The sequence below is a fragment of the Narcine bancroftii genome, chromosome 1 (genome assembly GCF_036971445.1).
Source record: "Narcine bancroftii isolate sNarBan1 chromosome 1, sNarBan1.hap1, whole genome shotgun sequence".
NCBI lineage: Eukaryota > Metazoa > Chordata > Chondrichthyes > Torpediniformes > Narcinidae > Narcine > Narcine bancroftii.
The window spans coordinates 218,090,048-218,100,933 of record NC_091469.1 but is presented as its reverse complement, the minus strand read 5'-3'; the positions used below and the strand labels follow the sequence as shown (position 1 = coordinate 218,100,933).

The window sequence follows — 10,886 nt, the reverse complement described above, 5'->3', positions numbered from 1 at the left end:
GGAGTCCATCCGATAATTCCCAGGCCTCTAATTGTACACTGGTTAGGATATTATGGATCATCCCCATTTCTTCATTAATGGGATGAAATGGGACAAACTTTGGTGGAATATTTACAGTCTGAGCAAAATTCTATGCAATTGTTAAAGCAAAGTCAAATTAATTTGTCAGTGTTTGGCATTATTCTGTCAGTATTTAACAATCTCATCCCTCCACACCCCTTTCCACCCATAATCACACTTCCAATCTCGAAACCTTAATACACAAAGCAAACATAGAGCTTGAATACTTTATTTGCAATATTCAGGCATAATAATAGTAGATTCATTTTGCATAGTTCAAATGTATTTGTTACATACGAAGATGCAGTGATAGTTTGAAATAAATTCAGGAGAAATAGTTTCTCATAAGATATTTCAAGAGACTGCAGATGCTGGAATCTAAAGCACATTTTGTTTTGTTAAACTTTATATAAATACCATTAATTAGGCACAAAGTATGCATGAAATATACAAAATCAAAGGCAAATAAGATGTTTCTTCAAGGATTAAAAAAAAATATTTAGGCAGAAATATTATACTGCACTTTTTTCTTTGTTTAATCAGGGTAATTTTAGTCTCAATCACATCACCATCTTCCATCCAGAAATGTGTTGAACTGATCTGTGCCTAAATTGAGATTTATGGCAGAAAAGTGCATTAAACTGAAATACTTTTTATTCAACAGATAACTAGCAATTAGCAGTTGAAAGCACACCTTCAACATCATAAATGATCAACTTCATAATCAAAAAAGGGATGTAGGCAACAGACATTCAGTACATTCCCTCAGTAGGTCACTTACCCAAAATGTGTCACTGATTTAATAACTTGTAATGAAATATTTCAACCCTTATTATTATGTTGGTTGATTGTAAGACCAAGTCACATTTTTCTAGAAGATTTCAAGTGATTGTGGCTTTGGACACACTTTAGGATATCTTGAGGATGGAAAAGATGTTTAATTACAACAACTTTTTGTGGTTAGAAACATTGTTAACATGTTGCAAGAACAATTGGTTTTCAAAAAAAGGCATGCAATAGTGTGCAAGATTCTGAAGCAGTTCGAATATTGGCTAAATTGAACTCAAAGGATCACTGAAAGAAGTCGATATTAATGCTTGGGATAGGGAATTTGCATTAATAATTGGAAACTACAACTTGGGAAGAGAATTAAAAATGTGAATGTAAGCTATTCTAAACAGGAGAAGAATTAGTCATTGTCATCGCATGCTGAAAACAACAGAGCACAAAAAAACACAACTATTTCTGTTACTGATGATGTGGCACCGGTCATATTTCAAAGTACATCAATTTCATTACCCCATAGTATGGAAATTCTCCAAAGAAACTTAAAAAAAAACAAAGCAGCCAAATCTCTAATTGTTTAGTTGTCGTGAACCAACTTTACCAGGTAGTAAGTCCAAATCGAATAGATAAACTGAACCAAAGATGTACTGCTAATAAAATTTGTCTTAAGCTAAAACAAAGGATTGTGTAATGTTGAACTGCTTTAGGATGCAAATGATAAACATTTGGAAAAGGTTAGTTGAAAGGAGAAAATACAATATATTCAATAGTGAGAAGGTGAATTTGTCAATTTTTTCAGGAAAAAAAAGGCACATTATCCACGTTTTGACCGATTGCAGGATTCTGAGGTGCAGAGAAATCTCGGCATTCTAGTGCATGATAGGCAAAAGGCCGTTAATAGGAAATCTATCATCAATTTTTTTTTTAGGAATTACATACATATAGGCAAGTCTATGGGGTACTATGTACAGGACTGGTTTATGTAAGGGAGAATTTGGATGTGTTGGATGCAGTTCAGAGAGGTTTCAATACTGACATCAGGCTGTCTTCTGAGGAAAGGTTGGACGTGCTATGTTTGTATCTGCTGGAATTTGGAACAGCGAGAGATGATGGAAGAATACAAGATTCTGAGCAGTTTTATTAGGATGGGTGACGAGAGAATGTTCTCATTTGCAGGGAATTCGAGAACTATTTGACACTGAAAAATTGAGACTAAAGAGGCAAAAACATTTTTCTCATGTATTTGTCATTCTTTGTAACACTCTCAAGGTATGGTGAAAGTAGATACATTAAACAACTTAAAACTGAGGTAGACAGATATTTATAGGAAAGGGCATCAAATGTAATCAGCAGTAACCCAAATAAGGTTTGAAAACATTAGATTAGCCATGATCGTATAACATGGCAGAACAGGCTTAAGGACTACTTCCATTCTCAATTTGTATGTCTGCATGCATATCTGGCAGTTGACTGATGATCCAGTGCATTCCCATGTTCCCATTATATATTCAGTGATGCTTGGATTCCTTCAAGATTACCACAGCTTAGAGAGCAAGGAATTATAAATATTTGAGGAGGCGGATCACTTCTTTGAAAAATACATGAAGAAGTAACACTGTTCTTGCATTGTTTCTGATGCAATATATAGATAGTTGCACAGAAAATGGATGTGATGCTGGAGGTTTGAATGACTCCAAGTCATACTTGTGCAGTCATAATTTCAGAGGTAGGTTACCCGCTTTTGTAATGAAGGCAGTTGGCTTTGTAAACGTGATTACATTTCTTTCTAATACTCGTTTGATGATGATTTTCAATTTTCAGTCAGAATGACTGTAAAGTTGACTAAACCAAATTGCAGTTTCTTTCTGCACAGATGCAGCCTGGCCAGCTGCAAATTTTCATAATGCTCTGTTGCAATGAGCATTTATTTTCCCAGTGAAATTAGAACCAGCAAAGAGAGCAGATATATACTAGCACCAAATACAGTATGCTTTTGAAAGGATTTTAAGGTTCATAAGTAGCAATGACTGCTTGATGGAATCATGAATAAAAATGCTACCCAACCTGATCGACTTACAATTTACAAATTAGACTATTTTAATATGTTTCACTGCAGTACTTTCTCTTCAATAAAAATTAATGCATTTCCTTACGAGTGTGGTAATTAAATAATATATCATCAATGCCAATACAATAATTGATCTATTGCCAGATATTTACTATGCTCTGAATCAGTCAGGCGTGCCTAATCAAGTTTTAGCTTCACTTGAACCCTTTTGTCTTCATTGTAAACAAGAATTTTTATTTGAATCCCTATGCATATGCAAAACAAGATTTTGCAAAGACCTGAGGCAAGTTAAAATAATTCTAATAATATTGTTGAATAGTTTCACAGTATTTTAAATACATGAATGCCAGATGCCTCTAGTATGTAGCTTCATCCATATTTTCATCGCTGGCTTCATAGTCATCTCCATCTTCAAAATATGATGCAATGTAGTCATTTTCCTAAAAGCAAGAGAATTTAGTTTTGAGTTTTCCAAAGATTATAACGAACATTTACTGCATGCAGTAAACACAAGCAGGAAATGCACTATCTGCCAATTAGGGGTATAAATTGCCTATAAATGTAAAGTTAACAAATTATAAGCAAGCAATCCATTTACCCGAATATTGGAAATATTAATACCTCTTCAAACTCCTCTTCGTTGTCCTCTTCATCCCCAGCATTCTCATCATCTTTTTCCTTCTCCTCTGTTTCTTCATCAGATTTATTTTCTGTATCTTTCTTCTCTAGATCCTATAAGAACACATTTACAAACTGAATTTAAAAAAAAAGAACCCTTGTAGCCCGCCGCAGCGGCAATCGGGCCAGCACTCCGGGCGACGAGCGCAACCGAAAGCCAGCGGACTGCGCAACGTCACTGGCTCCAGCAAGCGAACCGTCAGGCAAACGGCTAGGGCAGCATCAGGGAACAGTGCACGGGGAAGAAGGGATTGTTACATGCTTTTGTTATGTGGGCCGTTGCGTCAGTAAAGGGGCGAAACGGCAGGAATGTGAACCGTATCAAAATCGGGCTTGAGCCCCCAATAAAGCAGAGCTATACCCGACTACATTAGTGTGCCTTTTTTTGGTAGTGCACGACTACACGCTCGCTATTACATTGAATCCACATTAGGAATAATTTACTTCCTTAAAGTTCAAAATGGCTAGAAATGTCCTAAGCCAAAGTAACACTGATAGGATATAAGAAACTCTACAACTGAGCTCTTTATCTAGACATGCCCATTGTGGAGTACAGACAACAGAGAACAAAGGTAATTCATTTAAATGGTCTTAACAGGCCTAGGTTTCATGAGACTCCAATGCTAAAATTACACACTTCACAAGGAATTATCCCAAGGGTCAAACAGTCACTGATTCACTCAGACTATTGATCAATACAAAATGGTCTGACTACTGAACATAATCTAGTGCTGAAGTTTTTTCAATGAATACAACAGATCATTCATGGTAAAGAGACGACGACAAAGAAGGTTTGGTAAACAAGAGCTTGGTGGAGACAGGGAATGTGGGAACAAATTATGAAAGCAATGTGGAGCCTTTTCTGCAGCCATAACAAGGAGTAATTTGCAGATAAAAAGAAAGTGCCTGGAATAGATTCTGGGAAAGTTCAACCCACAGTTAAAATGAGTTACTTAAATAATAATAAATAACTTTTAGATTATTTCCAGTGCCACTGCATGAGGTTGATAATAAATTGCAATAGGAATGAATAAGTTTATAGATGAAGCAGTTTTAATAATCCATGCTTTCAGCATGGAATAACACTTCCAGATGCACCAAATAGATTTCTTCTTAAAATTATTAAATTGAGATTAACCAAATTGTTCAATTTTGAATTATAATACATTTGTCCAGATCATCCAAAACGTGGCTTCCTGTCCACCACCATCAACTCAGCCCTCACCCACCTCTCCTCCATTTCCTCCTCATCTGCCCTGGCCCCCCTCTGCCCACAGTCGCAATAAACACAGGATTCCCTTTGTCCTCCCCTACCACCGCATCTAACATATTAGCCTTCGTTTCAGCTGCCTTCAACGTGATCCCACCACTGGACACAAGTTCCCCTCTCCTCCCTTCTCTGCCTTTTGTAGGGACTGCTTGCTCTGTAACTCCCTCATGCACTCATTCCTTCCCCAGTGGCTGCAGGAAGTACCATCCTTGTGCCCATTCTTCTGCTCTCACCACAATTCGAGGTCCCAAACAGTGCTTTCAAGTGAGACAACACTTCACTTGTGTACCTGTGGAATCTACTGCATTTGGTGTTCCGTTTGTGGCCTTCTCTACATCAGAGATACTGGACCCAGACTGGGAGATCTCTTTGCTCTGTCCACATTAGTGACAGGGGCCTCCCAGTGGCCAACCACTTCAAGTCCTCACATGTCTGTCCATGGCCTCATGTAGTATCCCACCAAGACCACCCATAAATTGAAGGGACAACACTTAATTTTCTGTCTGGGCACTTCAAACTGAATGACATTAAGATCGAATTCTCTGGTTTCTACTAACTTACTCTCCATTCTCCCTCCTTTCTCTTTTGCCTTCCATCTTCTTTCCCTTAGCTCTTCTCCCCCTCTCTTCTCTATTCACAGAGCCATCCTTCCCAAGGGTGCAGTGCTAATTCTTTTTGGTGCCAGAGTTCACCAAAATGGCAATGAGATGGTCTGGCCTTGGTGGCCGCCATTTTGCTTTTTTTGTATTTGTCACTGTCTAATTAACAGTGAACTATAGGACTACAAAGTAGGATTACTGGTCATAGAAGAAACAGGCATGTCCAGAATAGAGAATAGTCCTCAGCAAGGGGAGGGGGAGGGGTGTGGGGGGCACTGAGTGGGTCCTGGAGTAGAACCACTGTACCCCTACTCCCTCCATCCCCTACTTGCTGTTGTGCCCTCCCTAATCCACCTCCTGCCTTTTGGACTGCGCTTCTCCCACTAACCTTCCCCCTACAATTTTGTTCAGACACCTGGCTGCTTTTTGCTCATACCTTGATGAAGAGCTCAAGCCTGAAACATTCGTTATGTATCTTTATATTTGCTATCTAAAGTAACAGTGCCTGACCTGCTGAGTTTCTTTAGCATTGTGTTTTTACTTCAATCACAGTGTTTGCAGACTTTTATGTTTTACCCCTATAATAGATTTGAATTTGAAAGGGATTCAGATCAATATGGTATGGGTACTTCCTGACTTGCAACCAATGTCCATCTGCACACATGACCACATTTAAAAAAAAATGTAAGAAAAAATATAAAATTTACACGGTTTATGTTGTATTTGACAAATTATAACAGGGATACAGGGCATGTAAGACCCAAAATCTGCATACTTACCTTGTTAGTCAGCATCCAGGGGTCCATAGGCTAGGTGCAGCCATCTCGATTCCTGGATCCCTGCGCGAGTCTTCAGTTGGGACATGCACAGTGGGTTTGCATGCTCAAGAGTTAAGAACCCTGACAATATTGAATTCACACCCTTAACTCGCTCATGCGCCAACCAAACTCCAATATGCAAAACCACTGCACCAATCCAGGAATCAAGATGGCTTCGCCCAGCCTATGGACCCTGACTAACAAAGTCGGTATGCACATTTTGGCTCTTACATCTCCTGTATCCCCGTTATAATTTGTCAAATACAACATTTGATTCACAAGTTTGCTTTAAGACTTCTGTACTCCACATGGGCAGGCAACATTCAAACTCGCGTCCATTTTGAGATATGCCTGATCCTTCAGTCTCAATTACCATGGTATGTCAGGGAGGACTTGTACTCTGAGCCAGAGATGTCAAGAAATGTAACATTGGTGTGGATGGAGTCCCAGAGACCAGAATGAGCATAGATGGTAGGTTTTCTTCTCTGAAAAACATTGCATAGGTCACAAACCCTCCACCTCCTCTTCCAGGTTTCTGACAGCCTGCAATGTAAGGTTCTAAAAGAGGTGAATGTAGACTTTGTGTATGCATTAGTGATGATTTTTCAAGTCCATAGATTCTGGAGTGAACTCTGCAATTTGAAATGGATTATGCATGTTTATGTATATACAAGACCATCAGTGAGAATAGCTTGACATCTATTATCTGCAAAATGTTGGAACTCACTATTCTAAATGGAATAGCAGGGCTCTTGGAAAATGATGTTCTGATTGGGTAAAGTCAATATCACTTTATAGAAAGTGGAAAATGTTTGACAAATCTAAAAATAGATCAAAGTTCTGAATTACTTTTAGAGTACAAGGCAGTGTTCTCCATAATGTTTGGGACTGTAATGATTATAATATTTTGGGAGAATTTGGTAATATTTGGGGAGAATTTATAAGATTTAGAGTAGGTTACATACATGCACACATTTTAAAACAGATCTTTTGTGAAAGACTGAAGAAATACTGAAGATCTCTGGAGAATGTAAGCACCTTTCACAAGTAGGTGTTAATTGAACTGACATCATAAAATGTTAGGAACTGGAACCAGGATGACGATAAGTATCCTTCTGCAAAATGCTCATAGAAAGCTCACTCTGGGTTTTGTTTATCTAAAAACAACAGATGGGAGCAGAAGAAAGAACTCCTGTTGTTTGCTGAAGAAGGTGGGGGTTTTGGAAGTCACATGAGTCACATGGGGCTTTCTGGAAGCCAGTCGGAGAGAGAGGGAGGGAGAAGAGAAGGCCTCTCAGCTTATGTGTGTGTGAGACACTGAAAAGCAGTTGAACAGTGCAGGCCAGGAAGAGCTGGTTGAAACTGATGAAAAGTTTCAAAAGCAGTGGATGGCTGGAAGTGCTATCTGTCTGATGTTTCATCAGCGACTCACTGAGGTGATAAGTGGTGGTACCTCAGTTGTGAAAATCCTGTATAAACAAATCTCTCTCTGCAAACCCTACAAGAACCTTCCTGAGCGGCAAACATTTACCTTACGAGCACCAACGCCTGGTGAACTTTATACATGTTAAATTCTGTGCACAGTATAAGAATTGCCTACATCCAGAGAACTTGGAAGAAGGAAAAGTGAGATTGAATTGTGAACCAAATAACTTTTCTTAAATTTACACACACATTACATACACATAGACTTAGAATTAGAAGGGGGTTTATTTGGGTTAGTTGATTAAAAATAACTTTTGTTTTAAAAACCACTTGTCTTGGTATATGTCTATTGCTGCTGGGTTTTGGGGTCCTTTGGGCTCGTAACAGGGACAAAGACACTTTTTCTCCCTCTTGCTCCACAGTTTTAAATTTGTAATCATATTTCAGATTTATTGTCAGTGTACATACATGACATCACATTCAACCCTGAGATTGAAAGACTGAAGAAATACCCACATGTTGGAGTGCAAAAATGTACACAACTGACTGTGCAATACTGATGATGGCTGTTGCTCTCCAACATTTCCCTGTAGATATTCTCGATGGTGGGGAAAGTTTTGCCTGTGATATCCTGGGCTGTGTCCACTACCTTTTGCAGGGCTTTATGCTCATGGATATTGATGCCCCCATACCAGGCTGCGATGCAGCCAGTCAGCACACTTTCCACCACACATCTGTAGAAGTTTTCCAGGGTTTCTGGTGTCATACCAAACCTCCACAAACTCCTGAGGAAGTAGAGGCGCTGACGTGCTTTCTTCATCATGACATTAGTACATTCGGTTCAAGAATTGTCCTCCAAGATAGTGACTCCCAGGAATTTAAATTTGCTCCCCCTCTGATCCTAGATTGTACATCTCTGACTTTCCCCTCCTAAAGTCCACAATGAGGTTCTTGGTTTTAGAGATGTTGAGTGCGACGTTGCTGCTGGTGTGTCATTTAGCCACGTTTTCAATCTCCCTCCTGTATTCCAACTCATTGTCCCTTTTTATACAACTCCCTACCATAGTATTGTCGGCAAATTTGTAGATGGTAGTATCGTTTCACCGAGCCACAGTCATAGATGTAAGCAGAACAGGAGCCTTGTGGTTCTCCAGTGATCAAGTTCTTGCCGATCCTCAGATAGTGGTGTGGGGGTGAGAAAATCCAGGATCCAATTACACAGTGGGGTGTTGAGTCCCAGGTCTTGGAGTTTGCTGATCAGTTTTAAGGGGTTAATGGTGTTGAATGGTGAACTATATCCTAGGTGTCCAGGTGTTCCAGGCTTTTGTGTAGCATCCATCATGAACCTGTTGCTGCACTGAGCAATTTAGAGGATAGGCGAGGGGAAATCCCTTCATATCAGACAGATGGCAATCAGTCAAGATGTAGATCAACCTTGCCTCCAGGACCACTTTCAACACCAGAACTCTGCAGGATGCAATACTAGGTTTTCTACTATATTCACCTTACACCCACAACTGCACAGCCAAATATTGGTCCAATCTCATTTTGAAATTTGCGGATGACACCGCAATCATAGATTTTTTTTAAAAACTGGCAAGACAGATTACAGAAAGGAGATTGAAGTCAAGTGGCATGATACCAAGAATAACAACCCCCTACTCAATGTCAATAAGATAAAGATGTTGATCATTGATCTCAGGGAATGGGGTATAGACCACATCCCTGTCCACATTAATTATGGCAGTTGTAACAATATTAATATTTGGGGAGAATTTATAAGATTTAGAGTAGGTCACATTTTAAAACAGATATTATTTGAAAGACTGAAAAAATACTGAAGATCTCTGGAGAATGTAAGCACCTTTCACAAGTAGGTGTTAATTGAACTGATGTCATAAAATGCTTGACAATTGTCTTGCTGGAGTCATGCTCACAGTCAGGTCAATTCTGGATTGTTTACCAAAGATAACAACTTGAGAAGAAGAAAGAACTCCTGTTGTTTTGCTGGACAAGGTGGGAGTTTTGCAAGACATGAGTCACATACTTTCTTTGGAATTGGAATTGGAAAAGAGAGAGAGTTGAGTTAACAGCTCAGTCAAGCCAGTCAGTGTGTGGGTCACTGACAAGTAACTGAAAAGTGCAATCCAGGGAAAACTGTTTGAAATTGATGAAAGCAAGTTCCAGAGCATTAGATGGCTAGAAGTGCTATCTGTCTGATGTTTCTCTTGAAATAGAGGAAGGAATGGAACTCTGTGGTAGCTTGAAGAAAGATGTTACCATCTAGAGGACCCTTGAAGATCTGGAAGACCCTGATGGGGCAAGTTTCATCAGCGAGACCTTGAGATGACTAGTGGTGGTACCTCACTTGTGGAAATCCTGGAGCAACAAGTATCTCTCTCTGCAAACCCTACAAGAACCTTCCTGAGCAGTAAACATTTATCTTTCAAGCACCAAGCCTGGTGAACTTTATACATGTTAAATTCTGTGCACAATATGGCGATTACCTGCAACCAGAGAACTTGGAAGAAGAAGTGAGATTGAACTGTGAACCACCAAGAACTTTTCTTGAATTTACACACACATTGCATACACATGCGCTTAAAATTAGTAGGGGGTTAATTTGGGTTAGTTAATTATTGAGTTAAGTTCTTGTTTGATTCTATTTTCATGTTTGAAGTTGATTAAAAATAACTTTTGTTTTGAAAGCCACGTCTTGATGATTGTCTATTGCTGCTGGGTTTTGGGGTCCTTTGGGTTTGTAACACCGTGAAGTGGAGACCGTAGATAACTTCAAGTTCTTGAGAGTAATTATTTCCAATGACCTGACCTACACCAGCCACGTTGATACAACAGTGAAGAAAGCAAACCAAATGCCTCTACTATCTTGGAAGATGAAGGAAGTTCAGCATATATATCACAACGTGGTATGGGATCTGCTCAACTTCGGAAGAAGCTGCAGAAGGTAATGAATGCTGATCAGAACACAACACAAACTTCCCTCCCTCCATGGACTTCATTTACATCTCTTGGTGCCTAGGAAAGGCAGCCAACATACTGAAAGATCCATTGCAGCCCAGACACACTCTCCTCCCCCTCCTCCCATCAGGAAGAAGCTTTAAGAATTTGAAAGCATGCTCCAACAGGCTTCCCTGCAGCTATCTGGAATGAATCTCATAACA

At 39.4% G+C, this 10,886-nt stretch overlaps 1 protein-coding gene across 1 annotated transcript in view; it reads right to left on the bottom strand.

Moving 5' to 3' along the window:
• Positions 1-284: 284 nt before the first annotated feature.
• The window catches only part of LOC138739196 (DNA-directed RNA polymerase III subunit RPC7-like), a 36,193-nt gene continuing 25,591 nt past the window's right edge, over positions 285-10,886 (bottom strand). Inside the window, exons 6-7 of the mRNA XM_069890764.1 lie at positions 3,536-3,646; positions 285-3,354 (exon numbers count right to left, since the gene is read on the bottom strand). Coding sequence (XP_069746865.1) covers positions 3,271-3,354; positions 3,536-3,646 — 195 coding nt within the window. The 3' untranslated portion in view covers positions 285-3,270. The remainder of the gene's footprint in view (positions 3,355-3,535; positions 3,647-10,886) is intronic.